The 27,085-nt window shown below is 41.5% G+C and overlaps 1 protein-coding gene across 3 annotated transcripts in view; it reads right to left on the bottom strand.

Moving 5' to 3' along the window:
- The window catches only part of SIK2 (salt inducible kinase 2), a 90,017-nt gene that overhangs the window by 49,047 nt on the left and 13,885 nt on the right, over nucleotides 1–27,085 (bottom strand). For all 3 annotated transcript variants that reach the window (XR_008327813.1, XM_053367403.1, XM_053367402.1), the window contains exon 3: nucleotides 24,552–24,615. Coding sequence is in view for 2 of the 3 variants with exons in the window: in XM_053367403.1 (XP_053223378.1) it covers nucleotides 24,552–24,615 (64 nt within the window). In the remaining variant the exon portion in view is untranslated. The remainder of the gene's footprint in view (nucleotides 1–24,551; nucleotides 24,616–27,085) is intronic.

The following is a 27,085-nucleotide window of genomic DNA, read 5'->3' as shown; positions in this document are numbered from 1 at the left end:
TCACAAAAATGGAAAGCAAAAATATACAGCCTTATAGGTTCCAAGAAAAATAATAAAGACAGCAATCTGGTATGTTTTCTTTCTAGTTAAGGATTCTGAAGTAAAGGACATCTGTAATGGTGCAAACCATTTCCAGGAGTCAGTATTTCAGAGGCATTTGGGTGACCCTCCACTCTCCTTTGATTTACACTGCTATAGAGTGGGACTTTTTATTTAGTTTGCAAGTAATAAGTAAATGTTAACATAAATTTATGGTGGCAGCGCAGTAATGGGGAGCAGTAAATTGTATAAAGGCCAGTTGACCAAGCCAAAAGCATGAACATTAAGGATGTATCTTAACTGGAAAAATGATATCCACATAAAAAGCAAGTCCCGAAGAAGGGTTTTGAGCATGAAACATGGCTGAGGACAGTGTTCTTCCCGTCGAGTGCAGAAAAGAGAAGCCCATTCAACAAATGCTGAGTGCTCTCACTGCGACATGAAGACAGATGCATCTCTCCCTATCCCCTTTCAGAAAGGAAACGGTAACGTGCTACTTCCAGAACCAAATGTCTTGCTTCTTAAAGGAGGAGTTGGCAATGCAAAGTCTGTGGCTATACTAGGCCCAGAAAAGTTTTCTCCCCAAAATTATTCTTCTTGTCCATCACTCTGTCTCCTGACCCCAGCCCCAACCACACATTCCATCCTGGCAAACTGACATATAAAACACAGTTGCAAAGAATCAGGAAGTAGACTGTCAAGAACCTGGAATATGGCACTGATTTGTTGATTAGGTGGCTTATTATGAGAAGTGATTTTTGGTCTTTAAAAAAAAAAAAAGTAGGGACACATATTAATGAACTATAGACTCACAGTTTTGGACCAGTTATTTGCAGGATGGCTGCATCCATCTTAACCTGCCTGGACCTTGAGGTTTGCCTCAGATGCCCTGCCATCAAGAACTCTTAGGTTTGTGAGACAAGGGTAAAAGAGACTTCTTGGTAGAATTCTCTTTCTCGATTGTGAATGACTCCTATTCTATTGGTTTATAAACTGAGCTTGATTTTTTTTAAATCACATTTCTTTTTAATATGTGGCAGTCGGTATTGTTTTAACTGCCTCTGTTTTCAGGTTATAAAGTTTTAGTTTTATATTGCAGTTTTATTGAAATGGTGCAGTATGTTTTTGATGCAAGCTACCTTGGGAGAGTTTTGCTCTGAAAGGAAGCACATACACATTATTGAAACAAACAAACCTGCTCAATCGATCTGGACGTGACAGATACAGATTAAAGCATATAGTAATACAGCATTCTTCTTAGAGTTTAACACAATTAATTTCCTTAGAGAACTTACCTATGTGAACTGTATTAATCAATAGTAATCAACAACTACTGATCAAAACTGATTTCACCCAAGTGCACCTTTTATGGAAGTAATGCTGACCATCTACTCTACTGTGGATATGCAAGCTGCTCTGCATAGATACATTTTTCAAGAAAGAACATGAAATATTTCATTTACACCTCTTACATCCCCAAATGGTATCATCACCTCAACAACATACTTAGCAGGACAAGTGAATTGGAACAAGACAAAAATGAGAAGTAACCAAGTCAGTTTGCTAACAGACCAGCCAATACATTCACTACGATAATAGTTATGCCTTTATTTAGCAACTACAGCAAATTTGGTCACGAAGCAGAAAACATCTTTGTTCCTTGCAAAAAGTGTGCACACTTATAGGTTGAAAGGAAAATAGCAAAATAATAAAGATAGCAATGTAGTATATTTTAATTCCAATTTCTGTATTCTGAAATAAAGGGCATATTTCTGTTCAAGGAGGGCTTGATGTCCACATCTACTTATGTATGTTTGACTAATAAACAACTTATGCATGTTTAATTGCTTTATTTTCCCTTTGCATTACTATGACAAAACTCTTTTAGATCTGTCATATACTCCAATGCAGCAATGCACACTTTGAAAAATTCTGAAACAAAACAGCCAACCTCATGCTATCCTAGTGTAATTCACTAAAGCTCCAGTTTACCACCCAAGTCAGCAACACTTCACTTGCAACAAATCTTTTAAACTTTATTTTTCTGAAAGGTATCCAGCTGCAATTTTCAATCCCATGTTAGATAGCTGCCTACCTGTATGGAGAGACAGATGGAAACTATCCTTAGTGTTCTTAATGCTGGGGCTGTGATGTCAATTAAATTGATCGAGAAAACTTAAAATTAATTAGGTCTCCAGTAACAAGTTGCCATTATTAATTATTATTTGACTTATTAGTTGCTTAGTACAAAAAAGGCTCTAAGCGATTTATAAAATGTCAAAAGTCAAAAGGGTGCAACATAAAACAACACATTTCCATAAAACCATTTTAATAACCCATAAACAGACCCATAAACAAACAAACCTACAACAGCAAAAACATTCCCATCAAAGGAATAATCAGCCAGCTTGACATACGAAGTCTAATGAAGACCTAACAAAACATTAATCATTATGTCCTTTCTTTGGGTGGCAAAGTTGAAGCCATCTGGCTGGCTCCCACTAAGAAAAGCATGCTACATAGAAAGATAATGTCTGGGGTGACTGATCAAGAGAGCTGTTCTGACCTTCGTGGGATATCATATAGAACCTCCAAGTGCAGAAGCACTATATGTGATTTTTTAAAAAAGCTTCAGATGTGATAAAAAGCACAACAAGTTAGAATTTAGCCTTACTCTAGCCATATCAAAATCTATGCAAATATAAAAATCAAATGAAAATGTCTTTCTTATTCAGATGACAGACCTAAATCATTCTGCATTACATTTTGCCTGTTACTCTCAACGAGCTCAAGAGCGTAAGGCACACCCAGTCCAGCATCATGTTCTCACAGTGGCCAATCAGATACCTATACTCATATGCAGGATGCACTCAAATTCATGTTCTCCAGCAACTGGTATTCAGAGGCATACGGCCTCTGATAGAGGGTAATGCATGCCCATCATGACTAATAGCCATTGACAGTCTTTCCTCCACAAAACTATCTAATCCCCTTTTAAAGTTGCTCAAGCTGGTCACTATAAGCATGTCTTGTTAGGGAATTTGTGGTAATGAACACTCAACTGAGCAAAGTACAGTGGTACCTCAGGTTACAGACTCCGCTAACCCAGAAATAGTACCTCGGGTTAAGAACTTTGCTTCAGAATGAGAACAGAAATCATGCGGCGGTAGCACGGTGGCAGCGGGAGGCCCCATTAGCTAAAGTGGTGCTTCAGGTTAAGAACAGTTTCAGGTTAAGAACAGACCTCCGGAACGAATTAAGTTCTTAACCTGAGGTACCACTGTACTTCTTTTTCTCTGCCCTGAATCTCCCACCATGCAGCTTCTTCAGATGACCCTGGGTTCTAGTACTGTATTATGAGAGAGGGTGTTAGCTGTTCTTGCTTTTCCATTCACCCGCAAGTGATGAATGAAGCCTTAACAATTACTAACTGATGACTGAAATACTTTTAAGATGCTACAGATAGATAATGGACAAGGGCTGCAATCCACACATTGCTGGAGGGGAAATTTAGCAGCAAAGAAAAACAGCATTCTACATCTTGCAACTTGCACAATGAAACTTAATACACAGGGAGTAGGAACAAATATTTTCCTCCAGCAATATTTCAAATTCAAAAAAAGTCAAAGAACAAGTCTAATTTACAGTAAGCTAAGCTGTCTGTTTATGGTACAGAACAGAGTTGGCAAAGAACCTCAAGGAAAAAACTATGAAATCTGCTTGCTATAGAATAATTGCACTGGACTTTACTGCATCTATCCCAGAGCAGGTTGCTATAAATTAGGAGGAAACAGAGAGTCCATTATATGTTGCTTGAAAATAAATAATCTTTACTGAACATGTGGTCATTCTTCTAACCTGTTATCAGCATACACAAAAGCAGAATTCTGATCTTTCAGCACAAATCCCAAGAGTATTTTTCTGGTGGACATTTAGATTTCTCATAAGCATATATTTAGTAATAAGAATAACCACAACTACACTAGATTGGAATCTCACTAGAGAAAATCTATCAGGGATTTCCCTGAATGTCAGACTTTCAGTATTCCTCTTTACAAAGTGTTTCTCAAGCCAAAGCAGCCCTTTTGCTCACAGTACCTTTACTCTGTTGGTCCTGGAGGAAGGCTATGCAGAGAGTGGTTGCCTTCCAGCAACAACAGGCCAATTAATTCATTTGAACTTTTTACGCAAACATTCTCCCCCTGCCCCATCTTTCTCATGTTTACTGCATTCCCATGTCATTCCCCATCACAGTCCTTCCTTGCACATTTTTGCAGATAAATATGCATATTTATTCAAGTGGAACACACTGAGTTGTATGCAGTGTAAGTCATACTCAGGGAATAGACCCATTGAAATGAAAGGACATGATTCAGATCCACTCATTTCAATGGGTCTACCCCGAGTAAAATGTCATTGGTGACAACCCTAACATAATATTTCATCCAAGTATCAGCCACAGTAGTGGAATTTTTAGAAAAATAACATCTACATCAAAAAGGATTCAGCTACAGTAACAAATAATATTTCAATAGATTACAAGAGATGTGGATCCCCATTTAGAATCCCATTAGTATAAGCACTTAATGAATAAGACAGTTTCCGCCATCGTCTTGACATGTTAGAATACAATATACATTACAATAATCAATCCAGAAGATGGGGATGTGTTTATGGTGCATGTGCATGAGGGAGGGAGACTTGGGTAACAATTACGTAAGAAGATTTTATAAACATCTTAAAATTAGGGCAGTTCTAAGAGGCTGCAGTGAGAACTCTCAGTTAGTGTCAGCGCCCATTCAAAAACAACATTAGTCTTAAAGAAGGAGTGGGGGAGAAGAGAAGGGATGAAATGCTGAAAGCACAAGATATCCCACAGGGCATTAGTTTTTTAAAACGTCTGTTCATCAGTTTACTGTTAATGTGATGGACTGGAAGAAAATGGTATCTACGGATGTTCCCCTCTGCTTAGTGCTCAGTATTTGAGGTGAAACGATAATGCCACGGTGTTTTGCAGGTTATCAAAAAGGCAGCTCCCTGGCAATCTAAAAGGGCTGGCAATCTGGAAGTTCAACATAGGAGAGACAATATATCAAGGGGTGGATAATGGAGGTGAGTGTAAACAAGGGAAGGATGCATGTCATTTGGTTACATGTATTTGGACTTAGATTAGCAGGGGCTCAGGACAACCCCCAATGGCTTCCCAGGAAAGGTGGGTCATAGACAATGGCAGATATACACTTGGACCCAAGGGCAGAGAGAGAGGAGGGTCAAGGCCACAGGGGGCTGTAAGTATGTATGAGGAGTTTGTGCCAGAAGCGTTAGCAAGCCAGCATTCAGATTGAGGGAGGGGTGTCACATGGTTTGATTGACAAGAGATATTATTTTGGCGGTAGAGCTCTGGATAGGGCTGAGACATGACAAGTGAAGGGCAAAGAGAAGGCTGCAGTTGAAAGGAACATAGATGGGGGGGGGAAAGGGTTTGAAAAATAAGGTAATGTTATAAGCTGTAATGCTTTAAATGAAGGATTTGCTGAACAAATAACCTTAATTGGGATACAAGGAGGAGAAGTATGAGGAGGTCTGAGAAATTTGTTATTTAAAAGTATGGTTTATTAACTTTATGTCTTTTTTAATGTTTTTGTTTGCTCTGTTGTTGTTTGTTTAAAAAATTGGAAAATCTAATAAATATTCTTTAAAAAAAAAAAGAGAAGGCTGCAGTTGACCAGGTGGGATATGAATGAAGTGTGAGCCAGAGTTTTCCCTGAAGAGGAAGGAGAGGAAAGGGCAGTAGTAGTTTTGGAAGGCTGTGCAAAGAGAAGCAACACAACGTAAGAGACTAGATATGGAGAGCAAAAAAGAGAGGGGATTTAAAGGAAGGAGCCAAGGGTTTCTGCTTGGTCAACAGGGTAGATGGTGACTACTGCAAGTGCATGAGAAAAGGAAGGCTTCAAAAGAACTATAATAAGTCTTGTGTTGGACATATATGCCCAATTATTCTCTAAACAGAGTGGCTGTATTACAGACACTAAACGGATGCAAAACCTATGAATCCCACTGAATTGAGCTGAACTTCCAACCCGATAAATATGCTGTACGTGTGACCATACACAAAGTGCTGTCTTCCCCCATTATATAGATATTTTTGATAGAGCCACCCTTATTTATGCTCCTGTGGGTAGAAGGAACTGAAGCCACTCTGACATAAAACACACACAGCAAGTGAAAACACTGACCTGGCTTCCATGTCACACTAAAACCACAGTTTAAAGCAAACAATGGTTTACACTATAAAAGTGCTGGTTTAATGTGATGTGAGACGCTGGTAAGTTACATTAGTCCTACAAGAAACAGTATCACATATACTGAAAAAGAAAAGTGGATTGTGGGCTAGTCCTTTTGAAGTGGGGTATCTAGTTGTGTTATGCAAGTTGCTCACCTGTTTTGCCAACCACAAGTATAAAGCTTATACATCTTTCAAATACCTAAAGTTTCCTTAATGAATCATCTTAACCAACTTTCTCTTAATAATAGGACCTACACAATAAATGACAACTAAAAGTATTCTACTTGTAGAGTGTAATTTCAAAGCAAAACCAAGGCCAACATGTGCAGCATTATGCTGAATAAATTGTTTGCATCGCCATGAACACATCTCAAGCTTTGCAGCAATAATTTGCTGACTACTTCAGAAAGTTTCCTTAATTCTCTCTCTGCTCACTCTGTAAGACACGACAAAGAGCTTTGTCAACAGCACTACTCATCGCTGCCTTCAGCTTTCAACAACTGAAAGAAGATTCATTTGTTGTTTCTTTCGAACAACTTCAAGTTCTTATTTTCTTTGCAACGAGGTGTTATTTTGCAAAGTGTAAAGACAAATTACCTAAGTCAACCTATGTGGTGGCAGGCACTAAATCCTGCTCTTTCCCAAGAAATAACATACACAGAGAGCACACATACACACCAGCCATGTGACACATCTTTGCTAAATAACCATTGCCTACTCTGATATCCTGTGCAGATTTTTTTTTTAAGGGAGCAAAGGTGTGGTTGTGTAGCAGCTTCTTGTATTCCTGGTTCAGCACTTCGGCAATAACCTAGAAGTGAAGGAAGCATTGCTCTAAGGAGCAGGTTCTCCTGAGGTCAAGGTTCTCTGCAGAGGCTTAGACCTAGTACAAGCCTGCAACGCTCAAACCAATTGCTTCTCCACCCCATCCCCTCGTCATAAGAACAGGCAGAGAACCAAGGTCAAGCAGAGTGAAAAAAACGCATGCATGTGTATGTATATATACATAGAAAGACAAAGATCTCCTTTAGGGGTTTTAAGCAGCAACTAATAAACACACAGGAGCACAGGAATCTGCCTTATCCAGTCAGACCATCAGTCCATCTACCTCAGGATTGTCTACTACACTGACAGGCAGCAGCACTCCTGGGTTTCTGACAAGGGTCTCTCTCATCCATCCCTGCAGATGCCAGGGACTTGAAGCTGAGGTCTTTTGCATGCAAAGCAGATGCTCCATCACAGCTCTTCCCCACTTGAAATATTTGAAAAGATTAATCTGCAGCAGACCAAAGCTTGTTTTTCAAGAAGATTAAAAAGGAAATAAATCTGTGTTTCAACTACAGTTTAGTATACCTACGACTGGAATACCCAAAATGGGCATACTATTTTCACACGTTAGTAAACAAGTGGGACGTGGGTGGCACTGTGGTCTAAACCACTGAGCCTTGCTCGGTCCCAGCTCCTGCCAACCTAGTAGTTCAAAAGCACGCCAAGAAGTACAAGTAGATAAATAGGTATCGCTGTGGCAGGAAGGTAAATGGCGTTTCCGTGTGCTGCTCTGGTTCCAATGTTTGGTTGCACCAGAAGCGGCTTAGTCATGCTGGCCACATGACCCGGAAAAACTGTCTGCAGACAAACGTCGGCTCCCTCGGCCTGTAAATCAAGATGAGCGCTACAACCCCAGAGTCGTCTGCGACTGGACTTAATTGTCAGGGGTCCTTTACCTTTACATTTTAGTAAACAAATATTTCTTTCACTGAGAAGGAGCCAGGAAGTTACGGGAACTACATTAGCTTTATTGATGTACTATTTCTGATTAGCATTTTAAAAAACCCACGAACTGTTGCTTAATACCAATCTACAACAGTGGACAGAGAAGATAAATAAAACATCAAACTCTATACACCTCTCCATCATTGATGCTCATATTGTATATTAACAGAGAAGCTTATTGCTTGTGTTTTGCTTATTTGTACAGATTGCCAGAAATATTTTATTGAACTGACATGATCAGAGAGCCTTCTACAAAGAGGAAGCAAGTCAGGGGTTCTTCATTGATGAAGTCTATGCAACAAACTCCTAGCATTATGGTACAGGTTGTGATGATTAACATAATGGTGACTTGAATTAATTTGAATTAATGATGTTTATCTATATACACAGTGAAGTACACTTTGAATTTAACAAGGTGTTTTTTTTAATGCTAATTATTTAAAATTGCCTTTGAAAGCATTTTGGAAAAATATATCTGCCACATACTTTGGGAACAGAAATTCTCTTTTCCTTTTAAAATATACTTAATTAACTAGACATGGGTATTCTAGCTTGAAAAATACACTTTTATAAGCAGTATTGTATAAACATAGGGCTCTGATACTAATACCAAGATAGGAATTTCCCTGCACAAAAGCTCAGATGAATTCACACAAAAAGCATTTGCTTTTAATGTAAATGAAGGGAGATGATGTAATGATGGCTGCAAGCCCTGCTTCTGTTTGTAATAATCTCATCGTAAGATCTGATTAATGGTTTTACTTACAGATTTTAGTCAAACAGGTTATGTAATTGCAGTGGGCCAAACGGAGCTGGCCTAGAAAATTTAATTTCTCAATAGCGACAGGTTTGGGAAGCCTCAAACTAAGCAGGGCAATTTTGACAGGATTAGTTCATTGACATGCTGTCAGAAATCATCTTTCCTTGCACCCTCACATTTTTTGCTTATTGTGTCCTTTTCCATTCACCAGATGAGCTATGAAGACCACATTATCAGACACAAACTTTGCATTAGGGGATGCGAAAGATAGGAAATGTCCATTTTCCCATCAAGCAAATGTCTAAGTGTTGCATCTGTACTTTTTCGCCAAAAATATCAATTTTGACTCGATTAGATGAACCTCAGCTCTTCAAATTCCTCTTCTTGATACCACCAACTGCCCCCCTGCCAATGTTTACTTCCTCGCCTATACCCCAAGCAGTAAAAACATTGCCAAGTTAGGGAAAAAAGAGCGTCTTTGAAAGAGGATCCACTGCTAGGCCACTATCTGCCTGTCTCTACGCGAGCACCCTGGCGAGCTTCCAATAAGTACATATGGCAGTTCAAACAGTTGTGCTAGGGCCATTTCTACATTTTCCATACAGGTAGCTGTGTAGTCTGTAGCAATAAAAACAACACAGTCTTGTGGCACTTTAAAAGTTAACAATTTTTATTATAGCCTAAGCTTCTCTGGGTTAGAACCTATGCAACAAAATTGTTAGTCTTTAAGGTTCCACAATACACTGTTGTATTTTCTATACCTGTGATGAAGCACTCAGGCTTGCTCTTTGTGGCTTCTTGGCCCTGGAAGCGCTTGAAATATGTAGTGTGTAGCAGGGATGTCACAGCCAGTATTAAGAGTCCCTTCGCACCGCTTTAGCTTGTGCATCAGCTGTGCGATTTCCTGGAGAAGCCAGGTCAAATCAGGTCATTATTAGGCATGGCATGAGCCTCTTGGTTCCAGCAGTTCCTGGCATGATTTGGCAGTCAGAGACGCAGGAGGAAGGAGCCGAGTTCCTCCCCTTGTGTCTATAGATGTCGGAGGAGGAAGCATATCTGCCAGCTCTCTCCCCCGCCCCTCCTGCCAAGCACTGAGACTAATTGGAGTGGTGCTGAACAGGAGGTGGCAAGAGCTGGGGGCAGAGGGGCATCAAGAACCAGCTGCCACGCTCAGGTGACATCAGAAGCACACACCCAGAGCGAGTGTGTGTGCTTGCAAGTAGCAGACTCATAGGCATAGCTGTCAACCTTCCCTTTTTTTGCGGGAAATTCCCTTATTCCAGCGCCGTTTCCCGTTGCTTCCCGCTGCTATCCCGGATTGTTAGATATCCCGTAGACTGTCCCCGGGACAGGTGAGGCTGCTGATCCCTTATTTTTGAGGCAGCTGATCCCTTATTTTCAAATCTGAAAGTTGACAGCTATGCTCATAGGGCAGGAGAGTCCTGCATGCTGGGTGGGGAGTGTCAACTGTCAGGGTATCTCCATAGCTTCCATTCAGTTATGAAACTCTTGCCTTGCTCATGTATCTTAGAATCTTGATTTCTGGACCTTGTACTTGCTGCTGCGGAGCCTGTACAAATATATTTTCCTTACTTTCAACTGAAATATTTTTGCCTGCCTGGAATGTGTCCTTGCATTCTGATGATGCCTCCTGCTTGTCCGAATGGAGCAAAGAGAGGCACATGTTAACGTACTGTACAAAGGTAAAATGTATATAAGTTGCTGTGTCCACTTTTGCCCCTACTGACATGGGGCTCCCAGAAGAGAATGTAGCCCTTGAGCTGAAAAAGCTTTTCCATTGGTGTGCTACATGATTACATAGACAATGTTAAATGGCTGTCTTTTCCCACCTGGACCAGCCCACTCTTTGAGTTTGTCATCTTCCTCCACATGCTGCTGAACTGGCCAGGATGCAGGACCAGCACTTTTGCTGTAGTGTTGGAAACTCATATATATAAGCTAGGCACCAAATGGCTCCTTAAAACAGGGCTACAGTTGCCGAACAAATTTCTAGTTGCCATTTTGGGGCCAGACAACTTTTTGGTTCCTGAAATTATTTCTGATTATGCAGATAAAATATCAGGGGTAGAATTCTACAGAATGTCTTGTTAGTGTGAAAACATTCAAGATCCAAGGATCCCAAGCATATGCCTCCTGGCTCCAGGGCATCTTCATTTGGTCACAAGTGGCCATTAGCCAAGTGCAAAATGTGCCTGGCGCCTGGTCAAATTTTGTACACTGCCCACAGGTTGTGGAATTCTCTTCCACCAGGAGTCTAATTAGTCATCTTATTATTGGTATTCAGATAAGCTTTTAAGACCTTTTTACTCCACTGCAATTCATTAGTTTCCCTTGTCTTTTATGTCATGACTCTGTCCTGCGAAATTCTGTTCCAGTTCTCATTTTATCCTTTATGTTTTATTATTGCAGACTGCTTTTATTGGCGTTGTGAGCTGCCTTGTAGGTCTTTGGGCCAAAAGGCAGAGTTGAAATATTTTAAAAGGAAATAAATACTGGGGACACTAAAGAGCCAGATAAACAGGCTGATGTTTGACACTCCAACTTTACATCATGTTCCTGTATCAGAATTGTTCTGTTTCGGGCTATGGTTCCTGCCTAAAATCATCAATATACATTTATTTAGCATCTATAATGCATTAGATGCTACACCAGAAACAGAAACATTAAAATACAGACAGGGACAAAGGCAGAACTATAGGTTAGGCTGTGATGAAGGCATAGCAAAGATTGCTGCTAAAGGAGGTTGCAAGGCAATTAAAACCTAGCCTGACCATTTGCTTTAGGAAACCAAGTTTCCAAATGCTGTTGGTGCTTTTCAGCTTTCAGTAGTATATATAAAATTTCCAGCTGGGATAGAACTGTTGGGTGTTAACTTGTATTACAAGTACAATTGAACAGGATTCTAGACAGAAGCCAACTAGAAGGTGATGATGACAAGCAGCTACTGCTCACCACAGGCATTTTTACATACCAGCTGGACCTTGCTCTTAAGGAGATTTGGAAGAGCCGACTGCAAGATAATTTAAGCTGCAGCTTTTCTCCAAGGATGACGGCTTGCTTATTAGGGATATTGTAAGACCAAGTGAAAGAGCCGATTTACCAATATATGCAGGCGGGGAAGACATCTTAAGGGGGAAACACGAAGCAAACCTCTAGCAACCATGTTTAGTCATACACTTAACCTGCAGCCTTCTGATGGATGGTAAGCAAGGTTAAAAAAATAATAATAAACAAATTCAGTACAAAGAGGAAATACTGTACTTGATATATACGTTTTCCAACTTTACACTCGAAAATCAGTGACTGCGCCTTCCTTTGGCCTTATTAGCACTCTTCCATTGTTTCTCAAGACAGATGGATGCCAACAAGTTACAACAAATGTTATGTACGAACCCTGCCCAGCAGCTTAACCATGGTTTGTTTACAGCCAGCAAACCGCAATCTGAAGCCATAGTATCTTGTTGAGGAGAACTAGCAAGGACAAATTTCCCCTATCTCTTTCCCAACATACAGGGCAACCAAAGCAGCTTCTGTGCCAAAACAGGGCCTGATCAATTTTAACTATGGTTTGGCACTGTGTTTGAACCCAGTGCCCTGTGACCACCGATGACACTTAATAAACTACAAAGGCATGAAGCAATAGCAGCTAGAAAGTAAAGTCTGGAGAATCAAGCCACTGTTTATTTGTTTGTTTGTGGTTAACTTGTGGTATGTAAATAAATGGTGGCTTAAACAAACCATAACATCCTGTTATGTATAAACCAGCTAGTTGGTTTGTTGCATCTAAACTTCTTTTCCTTAATATTTTATTCTGAGAAGCCTCAATACTGCTGCTTTACACTTATATTACAGGCACATTTCACCTTCCTTATGTAGTTTTATTTAGGGTAATTCAGCAGAAACTAGAAATCTCCTCAGACCTTAGAGAGAACAATAGCTGGAACAAAGAGGCCTTTCACTTGGAAGCAAGACAGTTTCCTGTATCAGCAGCACGCTCCTATGTGGAGTAGTCAAACATGTGGAAGAATTTGGAATAAGCCAATATTGCAAAGCACATCAACTGACAAAAGTGTTTTTCAAATAGTGGGCCAAGATTTTCAGGTGGGCCTCAGTGCTACTGCCTGTCGAGTACCTCCTCATGTGCCTGCCCCATTTCCTGGTCATGCCATAGCCTTCTGGCTGGGTCAATGCAAGCACCAAAAACTTGGTGGGGGAGGATAGTAGGGTAAGATGGAAGGAATTAGGAAGTGAATGATTGAATTTACTTTATTTGGTCACAGACCAGCATAAGCAAAGCATCTAAATAAATAGTATGAATCTAAGCGAATAATTATTAAATAAATGAGAGCAAAAACCAACCATGAATCAGAACATATACATAGAATACTTGATTAAGCATAAATAATGGGTGAATAAAAACTAATAAGAAGAATTTTAAAAGACCAGTTAAAACAGCTATACAGAATCTGGGGACTGAATATGTGACTTGTGGGCTTTTGTCTTGTAGTAATAGGGAGATGTTGTGTTGTTCTGATCGCCCTGGGAATCTATATAGGATGGGCTGGATAAACCTGGCTCGAATGTCTATATAATACTGGCATTGAAGAAGGGCATGCTCCGTTGTTTCCTGTTGCCCAGAGCCACATGGGCATTTCCTTTTCTCATATGCTATCTTCCTATAATGGCCTTCCTGAATTGCTGAAGGGAGGGCCTGACAATGGGCCAAGGTGAAAGACCTTCGCTGTTTTGGTATTTCAAGATTAGCTACGTATGGCATTTGGGAAGTCAAGTATCTTCTAGTTTCACTAATTAGAATTTTTGGGGACCTGGAATTAGGAAGTGAGATAAAAGAATAACCATCACCTGGGAAGAAGAGGAAAGTTGTTTTTATTTATTTATTCATCTATCTATCTATCTATCTATCTATCTATCTATCTATCTCTCTATCTCTCTATCTCTCTATCTATCTCTCTCTATCTATCTATCTATCTATCTATCTATCTATTTTCTATACTGGTGGCTGCTAAGCTGTGGAACGCTCTCCCCACAAAGCTGTTTCTGGCACCTTCCTTATACAGCTTTTGAAGAATGCTGAAGATGCAGCTCTTTACCCTGGCTTTTAATACTTGGGGTATATGTTTTTGGTTGCATGTTGTTTTAAATTGTTTTTAATATTGCGTTTTAATGCTACAACCTGCCCTGGGACATTAGGGTGAAGGTGGGAAATACATACATAATACATACTGTACATAAAATGGGAGGTTGACTCAGGAACCCCAGAACAAAATTCCCAGCTACTGAATGACAATCTGAAGGTCTGGGAATGTTTGGTGGTGGTATCCCTAAAACTGAAAAACACTGCAAGCTATGTTCTCTTACATAAATTTCTGGACCACGAAGATACCAGTTTTCATTCTGATTATGTTAATGTGGAGTAGGAATGACATATTTAAATATTCAAGGCAGGCTGGTTTAACTCAATATATCTGATCTGATGTTTTTACTCTGATTACGTTTATTCCTTTTTTTACTGTGTTACTGTGTTACTGTATTTTATTCTTAGAAATAACTTCAGGTCACTCAGTTGTGGGAAGCAATAAAAGTAATTAGCACTATGATTAATGGATACAATAAGCAGTTAAACTGGACAGTTTCATAGTTGCAATTAACGTCTTTTCAGATAACTATGCACCTAAGAAATATCCCTATTTCAATGAAGTCTTGGTGGCAGCGGGGCATGTTGCTAGTTCTTTTTTTTTTTTTAAAGCGCTGTGCACAGTCCAACTACAGACCACTTGTAAAAGCAAAGCTGAGGACAGAAATTCTCTGCTCTGAATCTTGGCCAAAAGCAACATGTTCCGCTGTCAACAGGGATTCACACTGTAAAATAAGTTTTAAGTCCACAAAAGCACAATTCAATGTCTTATGAGACTGACATGCTTAGGATTTCTGACGGGGAAAGAAGTTGACCATTCTGACCCTGAGGGCATTGTATAAAAACAGCATAACCATAGCAAACAAGTATTGGTTAAATTTCATTTGGAGTAATGGGGGAAACCACATAAATGGGACCTCATATATTCCTTGCCCATTTGCTTCATGTACACCCCTCTTATGGTTCCCTCATTTCTATGACCAAATAACCAAGCTATTGAATAATTATGGAATTTGCCACCACAAAATATAGTGCTAGCCACCAGCTTGGAGAGCTTTAAAAGGGAATTAAACAAATCACAGAGAAGCAGTCAAAGACTACCAGCCATGATAGCTATGTTCTCTACTTCCACTGTCAGAGGCAACATGCCTTTGAATTAGTGTCCAAAATTAGCCAGGTGCATTTTACACCTGGATATTGACCACTTGCAACCAAGTGAAGATGCCTGGGCACCTGTATGGCACCTGACATATGGCACCTGTATGGCTCCACCATCTGGAGGGGCATGCCTGGAGATCATTGGATCTTGACTGTTTTCAAACACTAATACCCCATCCTGTAGAATTCTATCAATTATATTTTATGTGCATGATCAGAATGAATTTCAGGAACCAAAATGCTTTTCTGTGCAGCCTGCGGAGCAGCAGCGAACGACATTCTAGTTAACTGTTGTAGCTTATCTTCACTTACCCCACCGCACTGCCGTGCTCACAGTTGTGAAGGATATTCTTACATTATGAATGGTGTGTGTCATCATTAAGAAAAAGAGGTAGGAATAGGCCAATATATATGTGGACTGTCCCTAGATAATGTGACTTTTCTTCTTTCAGTTCTCAAAGTCCTTAAACTACCTCAAGATTATCATCTGAACCAGCCAGATGTTTAACTGATAATCAATCACATCCAGTCCATCATTTGAAAAAGAAGACTTAAGAGCCATCTTGCCCCAAAATGGCAAGTAGACTTTCTGTTTTGGAAACTGTAACCTTGGTTTAAGGAGCCATTTGGTGCCTAACTTACCGTATTTTTCGTCCAATAGGACGCCCCGTCCCATAGGACGCACCTAGTTTTTTTGGGGGGAAATAAAGGAAATTTTTTCCCCTTTATTCCCCCCCCCCAAAGCAGGTCAGAGAAACCAAACCAGGTCGAGGAACAGAGGGATGGCGGCGCTGCGCCTCCTTGCTGTCCCCCGAGCTTGTGGGGCTGCCCGATGTCTGCCCAGCGCGAGGGGTGCTCTGATTCAGGGCGCCCCGCCCGCTGGGCGGCAGGCTGCTATCCGCAGCGTGGGGAGCCCTGCGGGGAACTCCTGCAGGGCTCCCCACGCTGCGGATGTCTGTCCGGCACGCGAAGCGCTCTGCTTCAGGGCGCCCCGCCCGCCGGGCAGCAGGCTGCTATCTGCAGCATGGGGAGCCCTGCGGGGAACTCCTGCAGGGCTCCCCACGCTGCGGATGTGTTCCCGAAGCGCCGGGTGCCCTGAAAGCAGAGCGCCCGACGCTCCGGGAAGCAGGCTGCTATCCGCAGCCTGGACATCCCTGCGGGACCTCCCGCAGGGCTGCCTAGGCTGCGGATGTGTTCCCGACGCGCCGGGCGCTCTGCTTTCAGGGCGCCCGACACTCCGGGAAGCAGGCTGCTATCCGCAGCCTGGACATCCCTGCGGGAACTTCCGCAGGGCTGCCTAGGCTGCGGATGCGTTCCCGAAGCGCCGGGCGCTCTGCTTTCAGCGCGCCCTGCGCTCCAGGAAGCAGGCTGCTATCCGCAGCCTAGACAGCCCTGCGGGAACTCCCGCAGGGCTGCCTAGGCTGCGGATGTCTTCCTGAAGCCTGGAGAGTGAGAGGGGTCGGTGCGCACCAACCCCTCTCGCTCTCCAAGGTTCAGCGAAAGCCTGCATTCGCCCCATAGGACGCACCCAGATTTCCCCTTCATTTTTGGAGGGGAAAAAGTGCGTCCTATAGGGCGAAAAATACGGTATATATCTGAGTTTCTAACACTGCTTTGAATACCAGTTGCTGAGGATCATATGCAGGAGAATGCTATAATGCTCATGCCCTATTTGCAGGTTTCCCATTGGCATCTGTTTGGCAACTGTGAGGAAAGAATGCCTTTGGTCTGATTCCTATCTTCTTATGTTTCGCAGAAGGTGTATTTAGAATACGGCAATTTGTAGGTTTCTTCTCCCAAGTGAAATAGCCAAACACTGATGGATAGATCTGATGATACATTACTGCAGAACAGACTCCTTATAATTATCAGATGACTGAAGGCTGGCAGCAAAGGAAGAGATTTAAATGATTTTTTAAAGTTTCAGGTAGAAGAGCTGGAGAGAAAGACATAGAGGTCAACTTAAGAAACAGAAGATGCTGTTTAAAAGACCCTTTGCAAATGTACAAAGATTATTGACTATACAAATGTCTAAGTGCCCAGTTGCAATGGCAAAAGCCAGAAAGCTAAGCAGCAGTTTTGAGTACTGTACTTAATACACGACATGAAGTAGCCTGCATTTCAATGGTTATATATGGCAAATTTATTTTCTTTTAAATCACCCAATTAAATACATGGCAGAAAACAAGGAAGTCTTTTGCCTGCAAAAGGCAATTTCATTTTTATTTGCTGTCTTGTTATCAACACCAGTTTTCCTTTTTGGCTCTTACACAAAGTTTTAGTAGACACTTGACTGACCCACACCCAGGGCACTGACAAGCACAGCTCAACGATAAAAGTTTTAGAGAAAATACAGACAGACTAAAACAGACTTTAAAAAAACCAAACTGCTGCAAGTTCAGACTCGCTTAAAAGCCAAGCCACTAAACAAACAAGATGGCATCATCAGCCAGCCACCACCTCCTCTGTTCTCCAATCATTGGAGGTCTCATTACCACAAGCCAGTGAACTTTATTCTAGCTCCTCTTCTTGGCAACCAACGGGCTCCCTTTCTACCGAGCTAGGCCCTTCCTCACCCTTGACAACTTGAATCACCACCAAGTGCCTACAAATTATAATAGTGACAGTAAGTTAACAATGATTTTATCTCCTTACTGCTGCAGTGTCACTTTGCCCTTTCTAAAATGTCTAACGTAGATCAGCAAGCAAATAGTTCTAGACATGAAGCCAATTTTGAGTCACGATTTCTGGAATGAATTCTGATTCTATCCAGTTCCTGGATGATGTAACTACATTCTTGATCTGCAGGAGATACATAAAGAATAACTTATTCTTAAAAAGATGAACAGCTTTTTGTTAGTCACCTCCACAGCATCCAGTTCTTTGCCTAATGAAAAAATAAACCCTACCAACAGCTTTTTAATTTAAAAATTTACACCTGTGTGTAAAGAGAATTTGTGTGTGTGTATGTGTGTGTGTGTGTGGGAGTGTATTTAATTTGATATGATACAACTGCCAGCATATACAGCTTATTAAGCCATTCCTTGGATATGGTATTGAAAGTGCGTTTTTTCATAGATTTTTAAAGCCGAGTTATAATAAAATTGAGAGGTAAGTATCATGATCCAAATAACAATTTCAGATGTGCCAAAGGGCCTGCATGTGACATTTTTGATTGGGGTGCTGTTGTACAAAAAGTCTTATGTTTAAGTCTAAAGTCGTATTTTATGAGGAATTGGTTGCATGGTTATTAGTTTAGAATCTATCTGAAATGTTTTAAATCAAAAGGGTTCAAGTTTGTTACCTTAGTCAAGAGTGTTTATTTCACTGGACTTCATAAAGATACCATTCCAACACCTCCATGATTGAAACATTGGGGGACAAAATGAAAACACAAAGGCATTATATCCCTTCACACTGATTGCCTTGCCCCTTTCTACTTGTATACATGCAGCTGGCTAAGAACATTCACACAATGTTCAGCAATTATAGAAATACAATATTATTGGTAAATATAAAGGTAAAGGTACCCCTGACCGTTAAGTCCAGCCTCAGACGACTCTAGGGTTGCACACTCATCTCGCTCTATAGGCTGAGGGAGCCGGCGTTTGTCTGCAGACAGCTTTCGGGTGATGTGGCCAGCATGACTAAGCCGCTTTTGGCGAACCAGAGCAGTGCACGGAAATGTCGTTACTGGAGCAGTACCTATTTATCTACTTGCACCTGACGTGCTTTTGAACTGCTAGGTGGGCAGGAGCTGGGACCGAACAACAGGAGCTCACTCCATTACGGGGATTCGAACTGCAGACCTTCCGATCGGCAAGCCCTAGGCTCTGTGGTTTAGACCACAGTGCCATCTGTGTCCCTATATTATTGGTACTTAACCTCACTAAATATAATTGCCACTGTGTTACAGAAGAGATGAGGAACCACTGGCCCACAGAGACTCCAGACTTGGTCCAGAGCGTCCTCTCCTTGCCCCACCACCAACTGAACCCAACAGGAGGGCTTCTTGAAACCTATATTTGGTGTGAAAGACATTTGATGGGCTGCAATCGGGGAGGGAAAGGTTGGCCTATGACTTTTACACTGAAAATGCACCCACATTACAATTAGACTTGGGGGGGGGGACTTCCAACCATATTTGTGGTGGTGGGAAGTTGTACACCTAATGAATGGAAGTGTGGGTGAGGAAAAAAATTAATGAGGGGTGCAGGCTTTGTGGATGTGTGAGTTAGCCCTGCCCACTTTGGCAACACCACTTTGGGGTCCACCCCCATCGGCACGCTCCCCCTAGAAGGCTGGTTACAAGGGAATGCAGCCTTTGAGTGAAAAAGGTTCCGCACCCTTGAATTACAGGAAATCTCATTTACACTACACAGATATAATCTAACTACCACCACTGCAGAAAGAGAAACTGATCAAAAATAAAAGAACATGGGCTTTGTCCTCGCAAACTGGAATTTCCTCCCATGGGATTTTCTGCTAAGCAGTGACAATACAGACTGCAAAGAAAGGACAGCAGGGACTTGCTCACATTTCACACTTCAGGGCACAGAAAGCAAGGAGTACTACACATCAGGCTACCTTCCTTGTAGTGAGCCAGAACCAAGGAATTCTGCCTTCCATACCATTGCCAGAGAAGCATGTGATATATACTTAACACAAGTATGCACAGTAAGATTTGACCTTTAAAGGAGTGGGGAATCTTTGGCCCTCTATACATTGTTGGATTCCAACTCCCATCTGCCCCAGCCAGCACTGCCAATGGTCAGGGATAGGATCTAGAGGGCCACACTGCCATATTGGAGGATATTAAAGGAGTACAATACCACAACACACAACATCCTCAAAACCAGCAAGGGACTTTACCCCATCCTGCTGTCGAGGTATGAAAGTTATAACTGAAATTGTCCCAATTTAGGCTACACAGAAACTGGTGTGAACGATTTACAGTGGTAAATCTGGTTACAAACTTAATTCGTTCTGGAGGTCATTTCTGAAACTGAAACCGTTCTTAACCTGAGGTACCACTTTAGCTAATGGGGCCTCCCGCTGCTGCCGTGTGATTTCTGTTCTCATCCTGAGATAAAGTTCTTAACCCAAGGTGTTTGTAACCTGAGGTACCACTGTACATGGTTACATCTAACAGGGAGAACATTATGACAATAGACTATAAATAAAACCGCCACATATCATTGTGCTTTCCCAGAAGAACTCTCATTTATTTCCTTATTGTATTTTATCTCTGCTTCTTGTATTTCTTGTATTTTATCTGTACTTGCAAAGAACTCAAGGTGGCATACATGGGTTTTCCAACAACCACCATTTTATCCCAACAATCCTGGGAGATAGGCTAGGCTGAGAGATGGCAACTGGCCCAAGATTACCCAGTGACCTTCATGTCTGTGTGAGGACTTGGAATTAGTGTCTCCCAGATCTTCATCCAACATTCTAGCAGCTATACTCCACACTGGCTCTAGTAAACCAAAAATGCTGCTCTGAAGTTGAAGCTACCCAGAACATTCCATCTGCAGCAATTTTTAACGCACAATTATTCATTATTCAAACCATGGGCTTGGAAGCATTATACTGTAACGCATGCCTGAGATACATGGTATATGAGGAAGTTTCATTTAGCTGTATCATCCATCATCTGCCATATTTTTGCCCAAACCAAATGGAAGTCTGGAAGGCACCCAAAGGGTTATCCTATCCCGCCACCACACACGAAGGTGGATTAAGTAGATTAAAGCCAGCTCAAAATAATGCTTCAACATCTTTCCCCTAAGAGCTTCCATAACTTTCTTGTACAACTAGTGCTCCATTTAAGCCTATACTGCTGCAATAAAAATCCAGCAAAATAATAAATACAGTATTCCTGAACATATGCAGTGCTTTTCTCTTACCACTAACAACAATCTGCCCTTATACATCTGGAATAAGGCAATGATGGGAAAGTGTTTCTAGGTCAGATAGGCAGAAATCACATAGAGACATAATCATCATTTTAGAAATTAAATAAGCACCTTAGAAATTAAATAAGCATGGTTTCAAATTCACCTAGTCTCTTCTAAGGCCACCACTGCCAGAACATTTGGTTTCCAGAGAGCTTGTTTTTGAGTTTAAATCAGTACTGAATAATGACCAGAGTTTTCTGAGTTTCAGTTGGTGATAACAGAGACCCTGACTCAAATGTGTGCTCACAACAGAACATCTATCTCACAGGTTTTTGTTTTATCAGGTTTTAAAGAACCCCACAAAAACTTGCAAACAGCAACAGAATATAAACCATGGAGCAAAGAGACAGCCATCTTGTTACAGAGGTTGAACAATCTTATTCAGCACCAATCCTGAAAATTCACATGGACCATGTTTTCTACCATGGTGTGAGTCATCAATGACCACAACTTACTTACTAGAACATGAGCTCTGATTCTTTGGTGGAACTATTTCTGGCCCACTGCTCCCTAGGAGGAGATCCTGTCACTAAGACATGGATAGACTTCAATAACTAAGCTTGCTATACATGCAAGATCAAGTGTGGGGACTATAAGACTATCTGCCTGCTGGATGCAGTTGTGGGTAGGTGTTCAGTGCAATAAGCTCCTGGCCCACAGGGAATGAGTTTGTTCCCTTGAGGCCAAGGTGGTTGACCTGAAGAAGCTGATAAAGCCAGAGGTTAGTAGCCAAGGCCTTCAGGGTTGTGATACCTGAACTCAATTCGCAAGGCGAAAGCTTCTCTGCTGTTACCGTGAATAATGGTCTCTGGGAGGAAGATGTCACTCTCAGGAAATAATCCCGGGAATTGGGGGATAGTCTAAGCAGCTATCCTCTCACACCGATGATAACCTTCTTGTTAGTGGGTGATTTGAACATTGGGGACATAATTAGATAAGCAAAGGGGGTCAATGCATAGTGACTTGCCTGGCTGGTGTGAAGGCTGCATATGTTATGAGTTGTTTTGATGGCCTGTTAGAAAGTGTTGGGGAGGAGTCAGTGCTTATGGTGCCTCTTGGCACCAGTGATGTGGGGAACTGTAATCATGCTGTCCTGGTGTTTAGAAAAACAAATCTAGGTTACTAGATAGGAGGATGAAAGCCAGGAGCTTCAAGGCAGCTTTCTCAGAAAAGCAAACTGTTCCATGCAGAGAGCAAGATACACAGCGGTGCAATCTCAATTCATGGGTGGGATGGTGGTGTTAGGAAAAGGTTATTGATTTGTTAGGTGCTGGCTTGTACAAAATGGAAGGACTCCACTTGAACCAGGATGGAACCAGACTGTTGGTGCTTTGAATTGAAAAGGTGGCAGGGCATCTTTTAAACTGATTGGAAAGCCAACAGCAGCTGAGGAACATCCAGTTCAGAACAAATTATCCTCCAGGGATGAAGGTGAAAATGTTCATGATTGCTCAAAGGAGAGAGAAGAACTAGGCATTTCAAGTGCAAGGAACATGATAGCAATTCAAAGATCCCAAAGGACCATAGGGTAAACACAATGCCAAAGCCAAGACTGGCCAGCTGAAGTACTTGGTACTAAGAAAGAGCACGGATATGGGGGGAATTAATGGAAATTTGGTGACATAAGAAAGAACTAGTGAGACACAGTTATCTCTGGATACAAACTCTACAGAAAGAACAGGGAAGGGCACACTGGGGGTGGTGTCATTGTACATCAGAGAAAATATTGTCAAAGTATAAACTGCAAAAGGGGCAGACTCCGCAGAATCACTGTGTATAATGATACTGGGACCCAACAGTAATTAAGTACTGGGAATGTACAATTGCCTCCCTGACTAAAATGCAGAATAAAATCAATGAAGTATCCAAAGGAAAGGTAACAAAAAGCTATTGATTCCCCAGAGATGTCAACAGGTTCTTTATCCCAATATACCAGGTTCCTGAACTCTGCTCCTGGACCAAAATTATGTATCATTATTCAAAAAAAGCCTTGGGGTACTGCTGGAAGCAGGTAGGGGAAAGAAGAGGACTTCTTTTTACACCACTGTTCTCCCAGCACTTCCAGAAACTTATTCCACCAAGAGTTCTGGGAGCCAGGGGCCAATGATAACATCTGTGCAGGAAAGCAGAAGCCCCTGCCCTCTTTGGACACCTACAGGCCTGCTGCTTAGCAACAACCTTCTAAGGTATGGGGCTATTTTCTTCCCTATGGAAACCCTTCCTCATCTCCAACAGGTTCCTCCACAGGTTCTGAAAGTCAGGAGCTGCTGAAGGAACAGGACAAATGAAATTGTTGCCCTATTTTATTATGTAAACTGCTCTGAATTTGTTGTTGTTGAAAAGTGTTTGATTTAAATATTTATATGCAATACGTATTCAGGACAATTTATTTTCAAAGCTACCACTTTCACTTATGGATGTTAAGTTGCCATCTTGAGAATAGCCCTGTCTCTAAAGGCTCCACAGCATTTCCCTGACAAGCTGCATGGCTAGTTTCTGGATTGCGACCAGACAATCCTGCCACTACACAGTGTCTTACAAATTTATCAAAAGCACAGGTCAGTTTGTACAAATGGGGAATGTAATGGTTATATGGGGTTGCTCGTGCGTAAGTTGCCGCCACTCTTGGCGAGGTTGCCTGGTTAAACCTTTTCCTGGCTGGACAGCCCTTCACTTCGTGGCTGTTTCAGTCGCTAGCAGAATCTGTCAGTGGGCGTTTCTTGAACTTCTTCCAGCAAAGAAGTTCTTTGACGCCAAGTCTACGCCTACTTTCCCTGCGCGGAAGTCTTCTGCGCAGGGTGGGTGTGGGTAGCGGAGGACCTGTGCTCTCTCCACTGGTCTCCGGCGAAGAGTCCTGGAGCCCCCTCTCCGATTCCCCCATCCGCCCCCCTTTATCCCTGGTGTTACGCTGATTTCCTTCCCCAGCCGATGAGTCCCCTCTCTCCCTGCTGGGCCCTTCTCCAGCATCACTTGGGAGCCTTGCCTCCACTCCTGGCTCCGATGTCAGTTCCCTGACAGGGAACTTCTATTTGTTCAGTGGCAAGGCTAAATGATAAGAACTCCATATAAGAACAATAATAGATAAGTGGAAAGACAAGAAAACCAGTTTTCTGATTGGAAATATACTAATATTTTAACAACTTTCAACTGCCAAGAGTCAACACTATTGTGAAATGACAAACTGGCCTACAACACGTTTTATTTACTAACCTACTGAGCAAGAGATGACGTAATGCTCATGAATTAGTTTTATATGAAAACCTCCTTTAAAAGAGAAGTGAGTGCAGTAAAAAGTTGATCTAAAGCTTCTATTTTTAGAATGAAAACAATCCTCCCACAACTCACAGTATTTAGTTGCTGAAATAAACTATCAAGCTATTTTTAAGTGAAAAGACTTACCAAATATTTCTCCATTTTTGGCATATTCTGTCACAAGGTACAACATGCTTTTGGTCTCCATTACCTATTGATGGAAAAATCACACATTAGTTTAATAGGCGAAAAGATTTTTAAAAACAAAATCCTAGAAATTTCTCAACAACACCCCTGCCTCCCAAAACACATCACAGGTGGCCTTTAAAAGCCTAATATTCTCATGCTACAAATATTCTAATTTAAAAGTATGATTAAGCAGCTCCTTAAATTAGTGCCTAGACAGTGTCTTTGTTTCCTGGCCATGAAGTTCGCTAAGAGGATGTTGAGATTTCCCAGGACCAATTTTAAGACTTAGTCTAAAGGCAGTAGGACTTCAGCCAATACACCCAAGCAATTGCTTTGCTCAACTCCTAAATTACCAGGAGACTAGATAGCATCTGGGGTCTTAGCATCGGTGTTCATGATCCTCTAAGGTAACTAACAGATACTGTGGGAGGGAAAAAGAGAAAAAACAACCACAATGCAATGTGTTCTTAATCTTGGAGACAGGGTCTCAAGAGTTTGATGAATCATGAGAATCCACTTATACAATATCAGAATCATTGTTATTCAGGCCTTCTCTCCGGAAAGGTCAAGTTGAGTAAGTACTCTTATAAAACAGCAACATGAATGTAAATCAAAAGCTATATCTAAGAAATGGGACCTTAATAACAATGTACAGTGGTGTATACGCATCCCTTAGTAATGGGAATGCTCCTGTCTGACAGCCATGTTCTCCTCCTTAGTATTATACAACAGTCAATGTGGTACTCCTCCAGATGCTAATGGACAATTCCCATTGGCCCCATCCAGTATGACCAATGGTGAGAGATAATGGGAGTTGTCATTCAACAGCATTTGGAGGACACCTCATTGGCTACCCTTGCTACATGAGTATGATGTGAGATGATGTGACATGAGATCGCTGCACTGCTGAAGCTAAGCAGGTCTGCAAGGCAGGTCTGGGTCAAATCAGCACCTGGATGGGTGGCCACCTGGAAACCACACATACACCATCTTGGGTTCCATGACAAAGGACATTAACATAAGAAAGCAAAAACAAATAAATGATTGGAAGTTCAAATGGTGCATTCTACTCTTCATTCATTCATTCATTCATTCACACACGGCATGCTAAGTCTTCCTTGTGCATTTTTTCCTACTTAAGTTTATTTATTTTTATTTTATTTTTATTATTTTTGTTAATTAAAAAAAGGAACTCAAATATCTTTACATACATATCCAAGGTATGTTGACCCCTGATTATCCTCTCATTACATTGTTGTCTTTTTCCTGGACACTTTCTTTTAAGCCTTGCTTTGTCACTGGTTGTTGTGAGCAACGAGACAAAACACAAAGTGAGCCTCAAAGTTCTCACCGAATAGGTTATCTGGCTGGTAACTTTTTTAACAGCTCATAGAATGAGATTGCAGAATAAACTCTCCTTAAGCTCTGAACTGCTGATCAGGATTTTTCAGTCTTGAAACTAAGATTCCTTTTTAAATTGGTTATTTTACAATACATATTCTTAGGCATCCACATAAACCTAAGCAAAAAGCTAGTCTACGAGCTCTGATGCTACAATAGATTTTAGCTTTTTGTATTTTCAGTTAATACATCCTCTCTACTCTTTTATGAAGCTTCTTTTACCAGTGACCCTAACTGAATACAAAAAAATGTGATGTTGGCACCTAGGAACGCAAACTATTTTTCAGCTCTGTGCAGGGCTAATGCTGTGGAATTGTATCATCTCCTGAGAATTTCAAATACTTTTTCCAAATCTGGCCTCTGCCTCTGCTCAATCTAATACAGATTGCAAACCATCATGACAGAGAGTGCACTGCTGGCACTAAATGAATGTTAAGTTCATTTAATGTTAAAATATCCAATGGGCTTACCAATAAAAGTCAAGATAGAAATGCTTTTAATAATTGTAATAAATCGTATTAGTGAATTACCAGAAGTCATAACATTATTTTGTACCACCATCAACAAAGCATGACCAGAATTTAACCTGGATTCCGTAATCAAGTTTCATGTCCTGCCCAAGTGAACAGTTTTGGTATCAGAATTCAGGTGGCAACCTTTTCTATTGCCAAGGTAACTGTGCAGCCACCCTCTGGTAAGGGTGACAAGCAATCAGTCACTCCCCCAAATCTGAAGCTGCAGAGGTGGGCAGGGATCATCCTAATGCTTAAGCAGCTATCTCTGCCCTCTCCCCAGTTCCAAGACTGGGAGGGTTTGGTTGCTGGAGGAGAGATACTTCAAAGAAGTCAAGGTAGCAAACTCCCCACCCTTCTTGCAGGAAGGTTTCTTGGCTGCTTGGTGGTAAGGTTATACCTGAAAGCTCCCCAGTGGCCTTTCTCAGGAGAAAAGTGAGGTGGTGTGGTGCCCAAGCTGCTAAGTTTCCCCACTAACTTAGCTCCTGCTGGTCTCTCTTGCAGGTTTTCTTGGGCAGTGCTAGGAGATGCACCAGGTTCCTCCGTCCAACAGAGGGGCAGGTCTGTATGTTTTCTGCC

This window comes from Podarcis raffonei, chromosome 15 (genome assembly GCF_027172205.1).
Source record: "Podarcis raffonei isolate rPodRaf1 chromosome 15, rPodRaf1.pri, whole genome shotgun sequence".
In the NCBI taxonomy this organism is placed as follows: domain Eukaryota; kingdom Metazoa; phylum Chordata; class Lepidosauria; order Squamata; family Lacertidae; genus Podarcis; species Podarcis raffonei.
This window is presented reverse-complemented; position numbering and strand designations above follow the sequence as displayed.